Source organism: Perca fluviatilis, chromosome 10 (genome assembly GCF_010015445.1).
Source record: "Perca fluviatilis chromosome 10, GENO_Pfluv_1.0, whole genome shotgun sequence".
Taxonomy (NCBI): Eukaryota; Metazoa; Chordata; class Actinopteri; order Perciformes; family Percidae; genus Perca; species Perca fluviatilis.
This window is the reverse complement of record NC_053121.1, coordinates 3,324,413-3,343,888: the sequence shown is the minus strand read 5'-3', so window position 1 is coordinate 3,343,888 and position 19,476 is coordinate 3,324,413. Positions and strand designations below refer to the sequence as shown.

The following is a 19,476-nucleotide window of genomic DNA, read 5'->3' as shown; positions in this document are numbered from 1 at the left end:
GAACTGTAAACATTCTCTTTTAACCTGACTACAGGGTAAAGAATGTGAAGACATGCTTCAATTCTGAGGCTAAGACAAAAAGAGGTTTTTGTGGTAGCTGTACTTTCTCAGGAGGTGATCTGTACCTTTAATAAGTCTTTAGGGAAGTCTTTGCCATTGTTGAGGCCATCGAGATTACTGATGAACTGTTGGCAAGACATCTTCTTCCCAATGTTCTGAGGAGAGGTGAACAAACAAGACAGACAGACAGACAGACAGACAGACAGACAGACAGACAGACACAAACAAAACAATCAGTTGAATTAGCTTTTTAACGTGTGGAAGTAAACTGGTCAATCTTCAGCTCAGCTCAGAAGTTGACAAATATTCAAATTCCAAAGCTGATAATTTCAACCTAGTTTTATGTGCTGCAACCTGAATGCAGTTTTGCAACTATAGACGGATAGATAGATAAATAGATAGATTTTTATTGATCCCCAAAAAAATGGGACATTCCAGTGTTGCAGCAGCAAAAAATCTATCCACTGGGTGGCAGTGTTATGCTGCTGGTTCTACTAGTAGTGGCGGTGAGAGTGGTTCCACCTCTTATGTATGTGCTAGTATCAGCTTACCATACATTTCCTTTAGCCTCTTATTATGATGCATCATTATAGGGTGAAAACATAGGGAGGTGTTTCTGTATTACGTCCCTGTTTCTGTCTGAATAAAGCCTGTAACCTAAACAGATACAGCTGTGGGACTAAATCTGAATCGCCTCGCTACTGTTATAGAAAAAAGAAAACTAGATTTGGTCTGTGGCTTTCTATTTGCATTTTCGTCTGAGGAGGCCCACGTAACAGACAAGACAACCCTGCTCCCTTTTCTAGGAAAAGTACAAGAAAAAAAAGGATGGGATATAACAGGTGTCACAAAAGGTTTTATGCTCCATTGAATCTGCGGTTCACTTTGTTTGAATTTGAACTCTACTTTAGACATTGTGATTCGCAGCACTGCAGGTCAATTGCATTTCCCATTGCTTATACCAGTACTGCATTTTATCATATCATTTCTTTTTGGTAAACAACATTTAAGCAACCAAATATTTGTGTCACTGCACAACAATGATTTAAAAATGTATACATCCCTGTGTGTGTGTGCATCATTTATTATGAGCCTAATGTGACTGATCAAATTTAAAATAATCATGACTTAATGAAATGATATTATTAGCTGGCAAGAGGAAGGCACAGATGTCAATGAGGACAGTGTTAGTACTATAAATATACTTACCACCTGCACGGGTGGAGAGAGACCAGGCGGCCACATTTGGTTAGCAGGGGAAGGATTTGAAAGGGAGGAAAAGGAAATTGAAAAGAGAGAAAGGATATCAGGTCGAGGAGGGAAATTCACTCGCAGGCGGGTCGAGGAAAAGCAAAGCACAGGACCTATGATACTGATCGTGTTACGCTGCCCAGACCACAGTGCTCCAGTTTAGAACAGAGCAGATGAGACTATTCGAGGAGAGGAGAGACAGAAACAGGTCAGAAAGTAGGCCGCGGAGGAGAGAGAAAGAGGAAGAGAGAGGAAAGGGTTGACAGAAAGAACAAGGAATAGATAGAAAAGAAGGTGTGGATGGAGACATGCCATTTCTGACAAAAGGACTGTCTTTACACTTTGTTTTGCAGGAAGGCTAGTCTATATCGACGACGTTTCTTTTGCGGGATAGTTCCGTGCCGCCGAAGGTTCTGCCGGATGTCCCTCATTTTCAGATAGATGTCCCTCACCTTCCGCTTTCATTGTGTTGGCATTCTAAACTCCGGTCTATCCGGAAAACATCCTGCGAGCTAGAACCGACAATGAAATTATGTCTTATCTTTTTTTTTTTTTTAATTGTCATCACACATTCGACAGTCATTATAATTCCAGAGCTCGCCTCCCTACGCGCACATGTTCCAACCAAAACAAATTTCTTCCCGAGGCTATTTTGCAGAGGCACCGTTGCTACGTCCAGCGCTTAGCACCGCCCAAAGCGATTGTGATTGGTTTAAAGAAATGCCAATAAACGAGAGCACGTTTTTCTCCCATCCCGGAATGCTGTGTGGACTAGCCAGACCCTCCTCCGCAGCGCTGTGGAGGAAGGTCTGGCAATGCAAGAGTACAGGAAGACTAGAGGAAAAGGGAATCCTGCAGAACCAGTAAGATAGACAACTACAGTACGTACATGTCCGTGTAGATCGGTGTTGAGCAGCATAAGGGCGCAGGTCAATGTGTGGGCTCCATCTGCAACAGGACAATACACAAAGCCGACGTCAGCTAAATGTCAAATCACTCCTCTACACACACACACACACACACACACACACACACACACACACACACACACACAAAAAAAAAAAAACACACACAGACACACACACACACACACACACACACACACACACACACACACACACACACACACACACACACACACGTGAATGCAGTGCCATACATTCTTTATAGTTCACGCAGACACAAATCACACACACACATCTGCAGAGCTGCATAAATAGCCTGCATGCTAAAATAATCAGCTAGTTTTTGAATTGATTCAGTATTTTTATTATACAAGTAGCCATAACTTTACCGCCGCAGTGTAAATATGCTGCAGTCATGAGTGTTTGTTTAACTGGGATCGAAATGGGAAACTGTAACAGTAATGTCAAATCAATATAATAAAACAGGAGTCATATTTTTTTTTTTAACAGCTGTTATGACTTATCTTTCTCTTTATTATATTGTTCCTCATACCGTCATTGTCGTCATCACCGTCATATTCTCCGTGGCTCTGGCCTTCTTCAGAGGTAAGTGTCTGTGGGTTGCAGTGGCAGAAGCGTCTGGAGAAATGTACAAGGACCCTCTCTCTCTCCTGGGTCTCTCCCATCAGTGGAAAGGCCTTTAAGAAGTTCCTGTCGCACACAAGTCACAGGTCAACGGGAGATCAAATGGTTCCCGATAATGCATCTCTGAAAAATAAAGGATTTCATCACTTCTTGCAGTAAATGGAATTTGCGGAGGAATTCAGCGCTCAATGGTGTTTTAAGCTTCCAATGTTGACTTCAAGGCAGCGCTGCGACCGTCGACTTCAAGGCACCTAACCATAACCCTAACCCTATCAATTGCCTAATCCTAGTGCCTTCCAGGTACACTGCCTGGAAGACGACGTTGAGGGCTTAAACACCGAATGCAGCCGACAGCTTTCTTGGAAAACCTTATCAGACATTTGACTTTGAGAAAAACTGCAACAGTCACACCTGCTTTTTAAAACTTTGTGACTCGTGGTCATGTGTGTATATTGTCATAATGAAGGATTGTGTCATATTCATGTCTCTGTGTGTGTGGTCTTGTGTTGAGAACTGGCTGCACTTCTGAACTGCAAATAAATGGCTTTGATTTGGTAACCGTATGACAGAATCAAGAGGTTTCACACAGTCTCACTTTCAATCTTTCCAGGTGATACATTAATGTAGAGTTGAAACAGAAAGTCTAATAATCAATTAGTCAATTGACGGAAAAATTATCTGCAACTATTTCGATTGAGTTTCATTAATTTTTCAAGCAAAAGCGTCAAATATTCGGGCTGGTTCAAGATTCTCAAATGTCAGAATTTGCGGTTTTGTATAAAGTAAATTTTTGGAATTTTGGTTGGACGTAATATGTGAAGACATCACCTTGGACTTGAATTTGTGATATTCTTTTGCTATTTCTTTTCAAATTTCATTGACTAAACAATATATCTTGATTGAAAGAATTTCTAAGATGTCAGATTAATGCATGCATTAGTGCTGCCTTTTATATTCAATAAAAGGCAGCACTAAAAAAGAATGACATTTTAAAGTGCGGTTTTCAACTGATATTTTCTTTCAACTAACACAAAAAGTTTTTGAGTGTCTTTCGCGACGTGTTTATTGCGCCAGAGTTGATATTGCGATGACGATAAAAAAAATCTATATATTGTGCAGCCCTACTGTGCATTATGATGCTTATTTCATTCCTACCAGACATTATTATGGCTGACCGGTTGAAGACCTTGGTATCCAAGATCTAAACAATACCCAAATGAATGCAGGACTTTTCCTTTGTGAAGTGTTACTTTTTAAAGTGCTCATATTATGCTTTTTGCCTTTTTTTCCTTTCCTTTATTGTGTTATATATCTTTTTTGTGCACGTTATAGGTGTACAAAGTGAAAAATCATACTCATACTCTGCTTCTGACTGGCTAGTAGTCCTTACCTAGCTACTGCACATGTGCGACTCCCAACAAAGATGGAACAGAAGTGAGATGCCTCACTCTGGAGCTAAAACAGAGAGCTCAACACACAGGGTGAAAAGAGGAGCTGCAGCAATGTGCTATACAACAAAAATATGGTGTTTTTTGAAAATTAAACCCTGTAAACCTATTCTGATATAACCTCTAAATACAATTATGAACCTAGTATGAAACACACACGAGGGCTCTTAACTGAACACGGTGGGCTGAAGGCAGCAGTTGGAGACAGCAACATGTCAGGTTCAGTGCAGTGATGTACTCCGCAGCGTTCAGCTACACTGGCTAACTATACTCAACACGACAGCTTGATTAGCACAAAGCTAATGCTTTGTGACGAGGGTGGGAGGCACACTCATCACTTCCAAGTGCTGACTGTGCATTACCTCAGGGCTCGATCCAGCGACAGGCCGGAGAAATCAAAGAAGCTCAGGTACTCCGATGCCACCAGCTGGCTGAACTCATTACTGCAGGGAGACAGGGAGAGAGCGTCAGCACATCAACGTGGCACTGAAGACGTATGAATGCGTTATAGAAATGTTTTACTTGACACCTCTGTATTAGAGAATGCACTTCTAGTGATGCTATACGAATAAAGTGTGTATTCTTACATGTATACATACATCTATGTGTACATTATGTCTGTGTCTCTCATACTGAACAAATGTAACTACAGTATGTAACATGTTTTCCTCGGTTTCTGGCTATTTGTCAGTCCTTTAGTCATCATATATGCACACGTGCAGTGTTGGGGGAGGAACTAGTTACATGTAGCGGCGTAATTTAATTACAAAATAAAGGTAACTGTAATCCGTTACAGTTACTGGGAAGAAATGTGTAAATAAATTACAGTTACCTATGAAAATGTCAATGATTAAATTGGGGGGGTTGCTGAATATTTTCTATATAAAGCTAGGCTATATGTTGAGTTTAGTAAAGTTTGATGCTGTCTGAATTTGCAGCGCCATAGCTGTCATTAGAAATTTAGAAAAGGAATCAAAAAGTTATTGAATGTAGCCTAATAAGTTATTATATATAACCAATTACTTTGATGAAGTAATAGTTATAGTACTATTACATTTGAAATAGGGTAACTTGTAATCGGTAACCTATTACATTTCCAAAGTAACTGCTGGGCGATATGGCGAAAATGAAATATCTCCATATTCTTGACCCAATACATCGACATCGATATGGCAACAATATTGTAGGGTCGACTATTGGTGCTTTCACAAAATATTTTCACAATGAGATTTTGGATAAATAATTATCAATAATGTGGCTTTAATGACTAACTGGGTAATGGCAAATAATAGAACCGTTTGTTAGTCTGGTAAGCTCAGAAAATGACATCACTTTACTGCAATGCAGCCTTTAAAACCAGGACAACAGACAACACTTGTGTCATATTACGATATCCAAAATCTGAGACGATATCTAGCCTCATATATCGATATAATATTGATATATTGCTGAGCCCTACTGCACAAGTGTTACTGTGTGTGCGTGCTCACTTCTTGCCCAGGTGTCTGGCCACGTCACAGCGTTTGAAGCCCTCGAGGTGATAGAGGCGCTTGGCCAGCCTCTTGGCGGCCTCGCAGTCGGCTCGGCAGCCATTGGCCAGAGTGTCGGTGCTGCCGCGCTCCAAACGCTCCAGACTGCCCAGATCACACTCCTCTGAGTCAGACAGCACGTCTGTGAGGTTGGCATCACTGGAGGAGAGAACATACGCACACACGCACAAACAAACAAACAAACACACAAAGCAGGTGCCTTTAGGTTAATGAATGGAACACATGTCCGTCGTTTCGCGCCCACACACTTCAAACCAGACAGAGGAAACTGAACTGCTGAGCATAAAACTCAATTACATAAACGTATGTTCACATACACACTAACAAAAGTCAAATGAGGTTTGAATGACTTGTCATGACGCTGACCCAGTTTCGTTCAGTGCAGTGAATCTAAAGGCTGATGAGAATGGTGAGGCAGCTTTAACCTGCCGAAATCTCTTTCAAAAAAGCTCCACTCATCTCAGACTGTTACCTCTAACATCATGTTTAATAAAGTGCTGTAATATAAAAACCTCATTTCTACTTTTCTATTCCTCTGTTTCAGGCACATGTAGTAGGGATAGACTGATTACCGGGCCATTTTTTGGGCAGTTTGCAAATTATCTGCATCTGTGTTTTATTTGCCCGATAACCGATAAAGTTAATTAATTAAAAAGTGTGATACTTTGGCTCGGCTACAGCTCTGTGTCTGTCCCTCTGCTTCGGTTTCACTCCCCACCGAGTCTGACATCATGTCCTCGGACTATCTTTTACTGGGGATTATGTTGAAAGTTTCTCATTTATTAAATAATTGCTTAAAGCATTTAAACTAAGTTTTGTGTTGGAGTTAGTAACATTCCAAAACCTTAATTTTGACTTAAAGATTTTCATTTTCACTGTAAATCGATATTGGTTCCAAATATTGGTTACATTTTTCATTAACTACTAATAATTGGTATCGGCCCTAAAAAAACAGTATTGGTCGATCCACAACATGTAGCCTGGAAGTTAGACAAGTGAGCTTTCCATTTATAAAGGCCCATATAGTGAACAAGTAATGATCTCTCTGGCCTCAATGACTCCCATCAACTTTCCCTTGAGCAAAACCCCAAACTGAACAAGTATATTGTCCATCTCATGCTCATTGTCTATCACTAGGCTGTCTATTCCAGCTGTGAATGGGTGTATCTGTGTGATTATGAATCAGGGCGTTCCTGCAAAACACTGAATGTACTCAATCACCCCTGCAGGAATAGTTAAGGTTAAAAAAATTAGACCAGGTGCCAAATAGTTGAAAAATAAGAGTGAACATGCAGCTTTCATTGAGTAATGACTTGCAAAGTCTGCATGAATGGCATGTTCTTGAACACTATGTACCCTATTTGACGTTATAACCCTCTTCCTTAAATGTTAACATAGTAATGCCTCAAACTGAAATGCATTGAAAAGTTAAACATACTGAATTGTAAACTATTGGTAACGATTATGAAACCAGCTTCCTCTTCAGGCTCTTTTCAGCTTCATTAGACTTCCACTTCTGCAGTTGCTATTCATTTCTATTTGACACGTTTTTTTTTATTAGATAGTACAGAAAGACAGGAAAGTGGGCTGGATTGGAACCCGGGCTGCTGGCAAGGACACAGCCTACATGGGACCAGGTGAGCTAGAGGACGCCCCTATTTAAAGCAAAAATGTCAAAGCACTTGCAATGTTATTGAATGTAAATAATGTCTGTAGAACCAATAACAGCTGACTCACTAAGACAAGAAGACTTGAAGAAATAAGGCCATCAGTGCAGACTGCAATGCAGTGTCTTGCTCAGGCACACAGTTTAATGACCTAATCAGGCTTCACTCTATATAACCGTTAGTGTCATCAAGAGAACAGAGAGAATCAATGCAAGAGTATTAATTAGTGCCATACTTATTTATTTATGACTTACTGAGGTAGTTTGATTAAGATATTGAGTTGCGTCCACCGTACTGCATTGCACTGTATACTTTGCTACACACACACCACAGTCCATGAGTGAGTTAGGGAGGGAGTTAATTAAGCCTTGCTGTTGGTTTGGTTTACACATTAAAAAAACAACCCTTACAGACAATACATCAATCATTCAAGCAAAATAGCATTTAATATCATGTTCATGATGAAAGCAACAAACTGCACTCTATTGTTGTATGAATACAAATAAGCACAAAACCCCTATCTCCGATTTATTTCTTAAGAAAGAAACTCCACACATTTACGTAAATCAGTCTAAATGGCATTTCCTCATTTCCTGTCTGTGTGTGCATCTGCGTGGCACTGTCAGCATTCTTGCCAGATGATTCAGATGTTTTTTTGCATAATCAGATCAGCCCAATTGCATTACCCTCACAAATTGAATACACTACTCGCTGTTGTCGTAAGGGATTTGCTGGTTACCATGGATACAGCGGAAGCCAAAGTGTCCTGTGCTAGAGAAGAAGTAAAGGGATGTGGACTACCTTATAGCTGTCTAACACAATTTCACAATGTGGCACGAAGGGGCATCAGACAAAAACTGACTGATACAAAAGACAAATAAACCAAAGTATCAGTCCTGGGAGCTGATTTCTCTACTCCAGGCAAGGTTACACTGTCCTGTCTTGACTGATTCATTAGGCTCTCAGAATCACTCTTCATCTGGCCCCTGACCTTGGACCAATTTGCCTCGGGACACACCGCAAGGAGCTATTGCCCGAGGTTGGTCATGCAACCACCTTATCGTGGCGGAGCATCGCCCGCCAAGAATGACTATAAGATTGTAGATAGAGTCGGGTGAAAGCAGATCATTTGCAGGGTGCCTGGGCTCCTCCTTAGGGACAGGGTGGGGAGTTTGTATATCCGGAAGGAGTAAAACCACCACTCTTTCTTGTGGAGAAGGAGCCAATAAAGGTGGTTTGGGGATCTTAAAAAGAAAAATGCTTCCTGTATATGACTCCCTTTGGAGATATTCTGGACATGTCCAACAAGGAGGAGACCTCTGGGCAGACCCAGTATCCGCTCAATGAACTGCATGCACCTAGAAATCCCCTTTGGGACCCAGACAAGTGGTTAAAAAAAGAAAAATGGATGGATTGAAATATGTACATATTGCACAAAGACATAAGCACACACACACACGCGCGCACACACACACAAAATAAAATGAGTCTGTGGTAAACCATCAAAACAACATCTAGCCTAGTGTTTGCAGTGAAATTGCTTTTGCTTGTCTGACCATATTAATTCACTATAGACTCAGAGAGACCTCATAAATCATTCAAAGCTCATATCAGTCATGGGGCTAAAAAGATGCGGGCTCCCCCAATTCACTGCTGCTGGCGATAATAGAGCACACACACACACACACACACACACACACACACACACACACACACACACACACACACACACACACACCAACAACAGTAAGAGAGACACAAAACATGAAGTGTCAAATATCTAGTGCAGGCCTTTTGTGCCAAGATACTTGGCGTCACTGAGGGGCCAAGTGGCACACAGTAAACCTACAGTATTTGTCTATCTAAAGGCTCAATTCTGTATCCCCAGGCCACACTTATTCATCCACTGTGACCGCCACTCAGTCTGTGTTTGTGTCAGAGATTGAGAGCATGATGGTGCATGCCAGTGACTCACATGTTAATCTCTTTGGCTGTGCACCACCCGTACCTACACTTACAAGGTGTGTCTGCATGAAAGAGGTGTGTGTGTGTGTGTGTGTGTGTGTGTGTGTGTGTGTGTGTGTGTGTGTGTGTGTGTGTGTGTGTGTGTGTGTGTGTGTGTGTGTGTGTGTGTGTGTGAAGGAGAAGGGGAGGATCTCTGCGGCATCTCCCACCAGGGTAACTATTATGGGATTAACCGGATTATCAAATTTCGGTTATTTCCCAGACTTTTCTTTCATTTTCTTTGATTAATAGATAAATGAGGGAACACACACACACATGTGAGAGCTCTTTGTTTGTGTGTTTTTGTGCATGTGTGTCAGACAGGTCATCTGCTAATAGATATAATCTGAGAGTAAAAACTGTTGCAATATTGGACTCGTAAAACAAGTAGCATGTTTGTTTAACATGTAAAACATACAAGAGACACATCGAGCCTAGAAAATGAGACAAAGTGACATGTATCCACACATTTTTTGTTTCGTCATCAACTAAGGCCATGACGGGTAAAAAAGTTGCTCATTTTTACTTTTTAACGTCATGAAAATAACAGTTTAGAGCAATTAGGCATCATTAAGTGGGCTATAGCTACAAATCTTTATCTCATATCTCAATTAGAGCTGAAACAATAATCCATCCATTGATTAGTCACTGGACAAAATCAATCATGTTGATAATCAACTTCCCATTTTAAATCCTTTACCAAGTATAAGCCACTGGTTCCAGTTTAAGAATTTTTCTCATGATTTTCTCATTTTTATATTAATTGTAAACTGAATAGCTTTGAAGGCATCACCGTGAGCTCCGGGAACTTGTGATGGGCATTTCTCACTATTTTCTGGCATTTATTTATAACTAAACAAGGAATTGATTATTCAAAAAAGGATTGGCAGGCCTATCCCATTATAACTATAACAACTATAATCTCATAACTCTTGCCTTACTACATGCCATTCTAAAATAATAAGTCCTGAAAAAATGCAAAAAAAAAAAAAGATAAAATGCAAATTTATGGTAAAACCCTGTCAAAATCTCTTAATCCACTACATTGATTACAGGCAATTAAAGCCCCTAAAGGAATATACAACATAAGATTTAAAAAATAAAAAAAAGTGCTTGAAGAAATATAACAGAAGTATTAAAGAGACCGTTTGCCAGAGTAAAGTAACAGTACAGCTACCTCACTATTTCCATTTTGCCACGCAGCATAATGTTAATGTTCCCACCCATTTGGACGTGAAATCTTAAAACAATTCCTGATCTGTCGAAATGTGAAACTTACAGTAGTTGCAGCAAAAGGTCGAAGTGAACATCATATTCCTCTTTCCACATCGTCTCTCTGAAATTTGGAAATCAGCGGTGAAATGCGCGCTGAGGTCCGACCGCCTCATCATCCAGTCGTCGGTAAAATCGGCATCGGCCCGGTGCGTTATTTCACTTTCACAGCCAAATCAGCTTTCTTCAAAGCGGAAGTCAGGACATAGATAACAACAGCCTATTCTGTTGACAAATGACACTGTAGCGTTATTTCGCCATAGTGTCAACAGACACGGAATGTGTTTGGAGTTTTTTTCCTTGAAGTTTGTTGGACGTCTGAACGCTCCACAGAGGAGAGGATGTTGGGGGCGGAGCAACCCACCATACAGACTTTTCCTGATGAATTACTGTTCCTAGTGGTGGCTTCACAATGGCCCTGTGTGTCCCAGCCAACACAACTTCCTCTGCATTTAAGTGAAAGGCTCTGAGCCAGTTCAATATCAGCAGGACGTCCTGTATTTGGACTCGGTTCACTAAGCTACTTTCCAGCATCTAGTCATTTCATGTGGTTATTTCTGTACATTACTCCAGTGCATCGCTTCAATATTGCTCCGCAACCACTGATGCACGACAGAGTAAAGCTGCATAAAAAGTGTAACCTAAAATGATGAAATCTATTTTGGAAGAAACAAAATACCTAAATTCCTATTTTTCTTTTAATGCAAAATGAGGATGCCAAATTAGCGATTGATCAAAAATGTTATAGGGTATGCTGGATATGATAAATAGTCACTGACTGGAGGACAGAACCTACCTTTTATGGATCTGTAAGGGTGCACAGACATAAAAATAATCCTCACACACTATGTGAATGATTATGCTCCCCACCACAGACACACACACACTATTTTTATAAGACACCCTGACACATCCCTGCATGCTAACCTCAGCATCTAAATCCCTCCTTCCTCTTTTTCGTCTGGTGGAAAGAAGAACAATAGAAAAATCTGAGGACAGAGAGGCAGCTGTAGGGTCAAAAGTACAAAATTTGGAGGATGAGATGGAAGATGAGAATGGAGAAAAAACCCTGGGGGAAGTTTGGACAGTAGTTTGGACAGGCGAGCAATCTATGAGATTCACTGCAACCGGGTTCTACGCATTATTATTAGGTACAGACAACAACAATGACTACATTTCCTTGACGACAACAACAAAACTGAAGTTTAGTTAGCACTGGGACCAGAATACTTTTTTAGACCAAGCAGACGCTGCTGAATACTGATCGCTCTTCAGTTTTTTGACTCATGGATAACCTTTGTCATTTACACACCATGAACTTGTCAGACAGCAGAATACTAAACCTGTTGACCACCACAGATGTGATGTTCTCATGGCAGCTGGCACATGGGAATGAGTGAGTCCGTGTTTGGAGCAGTTAGCCAGAGATACTTGAGATAAGTGCTCCTCGACAACATTTGCAGCCTTTAAAATGAGTCCTTATTTTGTGCTCCTCAATCAGTCAGCCATACTGCCATAATGCCAAAGATAGAGTCAGAAAGCAGTTCAGGCTTTCGTCCAGTTGTGCTCCATCTAGCTGTGTCCTAAAAACCAATAAACTCAAAACAGAACACAAAGGTCTACATGTGTTTTGTGGCGAAGCCTTACGAACGTGGTCCCCGGGGAGTCCTGTGGTGGGGTAAAGCTCTCACTCCAGTTATATAATGACCAGGCCGTCACTACGAGCCATCCGGTCCTTACAGCATGTAACTGGAGTGAGAGCTGTGTCCGTATTCTCGGCAGGAAGTCAAACTTGTTTTTTTAGTGGGTGTTGGGTTCCTCAAGGGTTGTCCCTTGTCACGATTGCGTTTGTGATTTTCATGGATAGGATCTCTAGGCGCAGCAGAGGGCAGGAGACGGTCCGGTTTGGGGACCTCACAATTGCTTCTCTGCTCTTGGCAGATGATGTGGTTCTGTTGGCTTCATCAGACCGTGACTTCCAGCATGCACTGGGGCGGTTTGCAGTTGAGTGTGAAGCGGTCGGGATGAGAGTCAGCACCTCCAAGTCTGAGGCCATGGTTCTCTGCCGGAAAATGGTGATATCAGGGCTCCAGACTAACTTTTTTCACTAGGAGCACAGTGGCCCCCAACTTAAAATTTTAGGGGCACAACCAGAAAATTTAGAGGCACACACCGTAAATCAACATGCTAACCAAATATTCACATTTATACCAATTTCCACTGTATTACTAATAAATACTTTGATAATAGATGCAGAAATTACAATGTGCTGTTTCAAATTCAGTGTCACTTTTGAAGATGCAACATATAAGGTAGACAGCCCCATTGCTGTCATGACAGTAAAAAAAAAATATATATATATTTTTTTTTATTATTGTATTTGTATATTATTTTTTAGCCTGTTTTATTTTCATCATGACCGTTTTTAATTGCTCTTTAATGTTTCATGTAAAGCATTGTTGCTGAAAGGTGCTGTAGAAATAAAGTTGCCTTGCCTTACAACCTCAGTCAGTCAGTCACCAGGGCACAGAAACCACTGTTGTGCCTGCTCGTCTACGAGGAAGTATAACGTCAACAGCACCGCGACCGCTTTCGGCTCGCCATAAATATATCGCAGCAGACGCTGTCTGCGTGAAGTTATGAAAAACTGTAACCACTCTTGAAACCAGTTAATCGGCATTTCCGTGATTCACTGTGACTTCAACAAAACTGCAGAGCCCATGTAGTTTGCATTGTCTGCAGCTCTGCGTGTGTGCGAGTGTGTGTGTGTTTGTGTCACAGCTCTGCTCTCTGTCAATTTTCAGAGAGGACAGATAAGCTTACGCGCTCTCAGGTACCGAAAATTCAACGTTTAACGTGCAAAAAAAGGGGGCAAATTTACTGGTCGCACATGTGTGACTGGATGAATTCAGTCGCACACTCTCAAATTTTGGTCGCAGTCTGGAGCCCTGGATATGCCCAAGTGAAGGAGTTGAAGTATCTTGGGGGTCTTGTTCACCAGTGGGGGTAAAATGGACAGACGGATTGTTGCGGTGTCAGCAGTAATGCAGGCGCTGTACCAGACCGTTGGTTTACCAGTCGATCTATCTAGGGAGCTCAGACATCCGGAGTGACCTTGGTGTAGAGTCGCTGCACCTTGGTGCTGAAAAGGAGAAAGTTGAGTCGGTTCAGGCATCTGATCAGGATGCATCCTGGGTGCCTTCTTTTGGAACACACTGGAGAGATTATATTTCTCATCTGGCATGGGAACCTCGTTATCCCCCTGGAAGAACTGGAAAACAATACTGGGAAGAGGGATGTCTGAACTACCTTACTTTACACAGGCCTTAACACACCAGGGACGTTTTTTCGTGCGATTAATATTTTAAGTGTTGTTTTCGTCATGAGTACTTTCACCCAGGGCGCAAATAGGTTGTTTTTTTTCTGAACGAGGTGGATTTTTCTGAGCTTTTGCACAGCGAATAAAGACGTCAACCAATCACGTTGTGTCGTTTACTTAATATGATGTTCATAATACAACAACAGGAGGCTGTATATACGCCAAACTGCACTACTTTCGACCTTGACAAAGACAGCGTTTACCAGAGACACTCTTTCCGTTCTTACCTTTCACAATAAAAGCCCTGGACATATGCTACACTGCGTAACTGTTTACCGGAGGCAAATAAATTCACTCAGAGTACTCCGCTAAAAGGCGGAAATAGCTTACAGTAGCTTAGTGTTAGGATTTTCTGCTCCGGCTTCCCAAATGTGGTCGGACAGCACAGGAGGAGACGGGGCTGGAGTCTCCGGAGCTAACCCACGCCACTCCACTCAGCAGGCGGGGAAACAAGACACAGACACCTCCGTTGGTCTGGAGGAGCTGCAGCATGTAGGTGTGCTCAAAATGCAGACTCTAGCTACTGTAACATTACATTAACTTGATATCTTCACCACTTAACGTTAACTCTCCTCTCCTCCAATCACTCTCTCTCTCGCCCGCTCACACCGCCGTCACTTTCTCGCTCTCGCTTCAGGAGTATCCCCAGGAGACCCCAAACTGTCCCGCCGACATGGTAGATGAGCTGGCGCGAGTATTCAAACTTTTTTTGTTTAAACAACTGTCGCAAATTTGCATCGCTGTCGGTATGAATAGTTCTGATGCGAAATATCTGCAGGAGATTATTTCCCATTTTCGTGTGCTTTATTTGTTACGCCCCAGGTGTGTAAAGGCCGTTAGCCTGCTGCCACCACAACCGCCCCGGATATGTTGCAGAAAATGGATATTTGGATAGTTTTGTAATTAACTTACTTGCTGAATATTTTTTTTTTATAGTATAGGACAACCTTCAAGATTGTCAATGTAAAAGATTATGACAGCTAAATGACTGTCATTGAAATGGCTTTTATAATTTAAGTAATATAGTAAATCCCTTATTGATTGATAGCTTTTTTAAATCTGTATCTCAAAAAACTTCTGTTTTGTTCTCAAGATGTTATTAACCAAGACACAAACATCTACATGTAACACATAGATTTGCATGAACAAAGATACGTATAACCAGACAACAAGAATCTCATGAAATGTAATCAGTTAATTACAGCCCGGGTACAATATTGTGGTATGGTTTGTTTTGTGTCTCCCTCTGTCTTTTTCTCGCTTACACATAAACACACACACACAAGAGCCAAAAAACACCTACTCAGCAGCAGACAATGGACAATGGTGACCTCTTTTGGCTGGGTGAGACTAATTGTGTTCAGGTGTGGGATTGTGTTTGTTGAAACACTCAACAGCGTCATCTGACAACAACTAAAGAATAACTTCTGCCTTTAAATCAGTCACAGATTCAAAGACAAGAACAGAAAACGCCACAAAAGTCTGGCTTGATTTCCACTCAACACATACTGTACAGGAAGTGTTGACAGACGCCTCAGAGGAGAGAAGCCTGTGGTAAGAAGAACCTCATTCAGCCAAAACAGCCATTGGTATAGTAAGGACCGTGGGATGTGTCATAAAACATGGAGTCAAGCTATAAATAGACAGGGATAAATCTGTCAGTGTTGAAATGATTCAGTTAGTGTGTGTGTCTGTGGTGAGAGGATGAAAGAGAGAATGTGTTTATAATGGCTTGCTTGTGTTGCAAAAGTGCGTACACGTATATTTATGTCTACGTGTGCAACTGTGGGTGCATCCATATCAATGCCTGACTGAGAGCCAGGCAAGGATAATCTGTAGGATTTTCAGCAGCGCTATAGAACCACGCTAAGGGTTTTATTCCCAAAATGACATCCTGAAAGATGGAGTGTGTGTGTGTGTGTGTGTGTGTGTGTGTGTTCCCATAGTTGCGCAACTGAGCAGGCATTAGGATGTACGACATAACATATTTTTGTTTACGCATGCATGCTGCTGGTCCGCGTATCCTTTATGTGTGTGCGTGCATTTCTGCGCTCGACAGTGTATATGAAAGAGATTAGTCCACACGGCAGAGCTGCTTCTCTGATATGGAAACAACCGCGGCTGGCTTTTATCTGCTCTACTTGGGCTTAGATCTAGTAGGCAAGGGGGATGAGCACACACTCCCCAAACGGATACACATAGAAACATATGCATGCATGCAAATGTTCAGCCGGAGATATCGCACGTGTATGAGTAAAAAGTATTCATAAGCCAAGGCAAGCATACTTTACTATGACTTTTGAAAATTAGTTTGTGCTTTGATGTGATTCTGTGCATAATGGTCTGAAATGACATATCCATGTCAGTGTTTCTCCCTTCTCTGAAGCATTTATTTGTGTGTTCTTGTTTGTCTGCATAAATGCTACTCTACAATACAGGTAGCATTCAACTAGTTGTCGCCACTGTATAGATCTAGAGCTGGCTATTTACAGTAGTAAAATGCAGGCAGGCAGACAGACAGACAAATAGCCGGTTTTAATGGCGGTTTCAGCAGCCTCTATATAGATTAAAGTTAAGCTTTAAACCTAAATGATGGTCCCCACAAGGCACAGAGGGATACAACTGTTAATGTAACAGATTGATTGACTAACTAATCAAATGACCAAATGTAATTGACAGTCTAATCTAAAATACAACCTAATCGACTGACTGACTAACTACATGATGTTCAGGCTGAAAAGCCTCAGAACTAATAAGCAGGTTTACTGACTAAGACACTGACACAACACTTTTATGGCTTATCTACAACATCTGCAATACTTGCCAGTGTTTCCTATATCCCTGTAACCAGCTGCAGACTTGACTTCGTTCGTCCACTGATGTCAGAATAATCAGCAGTAGTAGGGAGAGGATCTACAAGGAGAGTTTGGCTGAGGTGAGATTAGGTTTCTTCTCTCTGCCCGGGGCTTATGGAAGTTGAAGCCTGAATTTTGGACAGAGTCTGTATGTATGCGCTATGGGTGTCAAAAACATTGATGGAAGGTTTGAAAGCCATCTGAATCAATCTGAATATCTTTGATACACTGAAAGCATGTGCAGTAAGGCATGGAGTATTACTATTTTGGTTGCATTCATGAAGTGCATGTTGAGTAGACCATACATATGGTGATGCAACTGCTTTTCGCTGCAGTCCAATGTTTTCCTGAAAATACACACCACTTTGTGTCTTTCACTGTTTTGTCTTTTACATACACTCTTTATCACCAGTAATAATATTCTTGCCGCGTGGCCATGTTAAGAACTGTCTGTTTTGCAAGCAAAAAATGTGTTCATAGACTCCTATGTATCTATGTATCCAGCAAAATAATGGCTTTTAAGGTCTTTAGCCAAGGTAGCAATGTGGCTCTGGGGCAATGTCAGTGTTTTGGTCCCCCAACTTTGATCCAGACTGAAATTGCTCAGCAACTATTGGAGGAATTGCCATGGGATTTTGTACAGAGATTTATGATGTCTAGAGGATCAATCCAATGACTTTGAGGATCATCTGACTAACCCCAAGCGCCACAATAGGGTCAACATTTTAAGTTGACAAATACTTTGGTTTATGACTAAAGATCAGCAAAACTAATGTCTCCACATCTGCCTCAGATTGTGAGCTTTTAGAGCTAATAAGCTTGCTAACATGCTAAACTAAGATAGCCCAAATGTTAACACTTATAGTTGCTAAACATCCGAATGCTAGCCTTACCATTGTGAGCATGTTAGCGTGCTGATGTTAGCATATAAAGTAGCTGTAGACACTTTAGTGTTGTTTTCTTAGGTCTAGTCTGGTTATGCTCTGTAGCATGTGAATATAAATATGATTTGAGTAGTACTATCTACTAGCAAACAGAAACTCTGCGTGACAGGCAAACACATGGACCGACTGACCCATAAAACAACTAAATGTCTGCCAAGTTGACTGATTGACTGACTGACTGATTAACTTGCCATGTTTTATCCACTGCTTTGCAGCTGCTGTGTCCTGCAGTGAAAAAGACTAGTTGTCCATGACGCCCCAAAGTGCCAAAATGTGTAACTGCGCCCATTCTGTGGCCAACCACTGGGAAGAATGGAGGTAGGGAGAGGAGAGGAATGAAGATAAGAAGCAGCAGCAGGAGAGCCCTGCAGGGGAAATGGAAGAGGAGGTGATGCAAAGAAGAAAGGAGGGGGACGGCAGGGGTGGTACGGGAGATGAGATGAAGTGAGATAAAACGAATAAAATGGAGAAATGAATACAGAGGCAGGAGGTAAGATAGAGCAAACAAAGAGATGGAGTGACAGAGTGAAAAAGAGAGAAAAAGAAATGAAACAGGGAAATACATGTTGACAAGGATGAGAAAGTGTATGTTGCAGCCTTCATAGCCTTTATAGCTTGTATTAATAAGTGTTTTGAATCATAAAGAGATGTGAATTTTCAAATTACCATAGCCTGTCGGTCTATTTACTTTAAGCTCTGTGTGCTCTTAAGAGTACACCAAAAAAAAACTCCACTGGTGCTGTCGTGTTTTCATTATTAGCATTTTAAGCCATGCTACTTCAAGCTACTTAAATTAAAATTGGGCTGAAAAGCAATTCTTTAAAAATTATGCATGCTGCCTCTAGAGAATATTACAACAAAAGAAACTTTGACTGTGCTTCAACTGTGATTTCAGAGTAATGGCTTTTATCTCCACTTGCATTGGAGCAAGGACTGCACTGAATTGCTAAATGCTTGCAACTCCTCCCTTTAATATCCTAAAGAACTACAGTTGATTGGACATCTAGGACTTCTAGTTCATGATAAATTGGATACTGTAAGTGTCTTTAAAACTTAAAGTATCCCTTTAAGACTGACTAGCAGATGTATCCACTCTAGATTTAAGTGCTCAAATGTCTGACAAGCTGGCATAGAGCAATAATCGCTCGCTCACACACACACACACACACACACACACACACACACACACTCTCTAAGACCCTGCTGGGCAGAGGAAAGCTGAAGACGATGATGTCATGACATAAACAATAGCTCATTCAGTTTGGCACTGGTGGTCAGGAAGCAAGACCGTGCTTAAAGGACAACATCTGTAGACGGGGGGAGAGAGAGAGAGAGAAGAGAAAGAGAAGGAGAACCGACATCTTAAATCCTCGGTTCATCCTAAAACTCGTACTGAGCTGTGCAAGCACCAGGAGAGTCTGAAAAGAAATTGCAGCAGTTAGCTGAGCTGATCATGGCGGAGGTCTGTGCATCTATTTGGCATTTCAGTAGGTTTG

General features: G+C 41.4%; 1 protein-coding gene across 5 annotated transcripts in view; it reads right to left on the bottom strand.

Annotated features, from left to right (window-relative positions):
* The window catches only part of psd2 (pleckstrin and Sec7 domain containing 2), a 55,596-nt gene that overhangs the window by 6,523 nt on the left and 29,597 nt on the right, over positions 1–19,476 (bottom strand). For 3 of the 5 annotated variants that reach the window (XM_039813691.1, XM_039813690.1, XM_039813695.1), the window contains exons 4-8: positions 5,800–5,997; positions 4,672–4,752; positions 2,770–2,927; positions 2,199–2,259; positions 126–216 (exon numbers count right to left, since the gene is read on the bottom strand). In XM_039813691.1, coding sequence (XP_039669625.1) covers positions 126–216; positions 2,199–2,259; positions 2,770–2,927; positions 4,672–4,752; positions 5,800–5,997 — 589 coding nt within the window. The remainder of the gene's footprint in view (positions 1–125; positions 217–2,198; positions 2,260–2,769; positions 2,928–4,671; positions 4,753–5,799; positions 5,998–19,476) is intronic. The other 2 variants (XM_039813692.1, XM_039813696.1) reach the window with 1 other exon arrangement.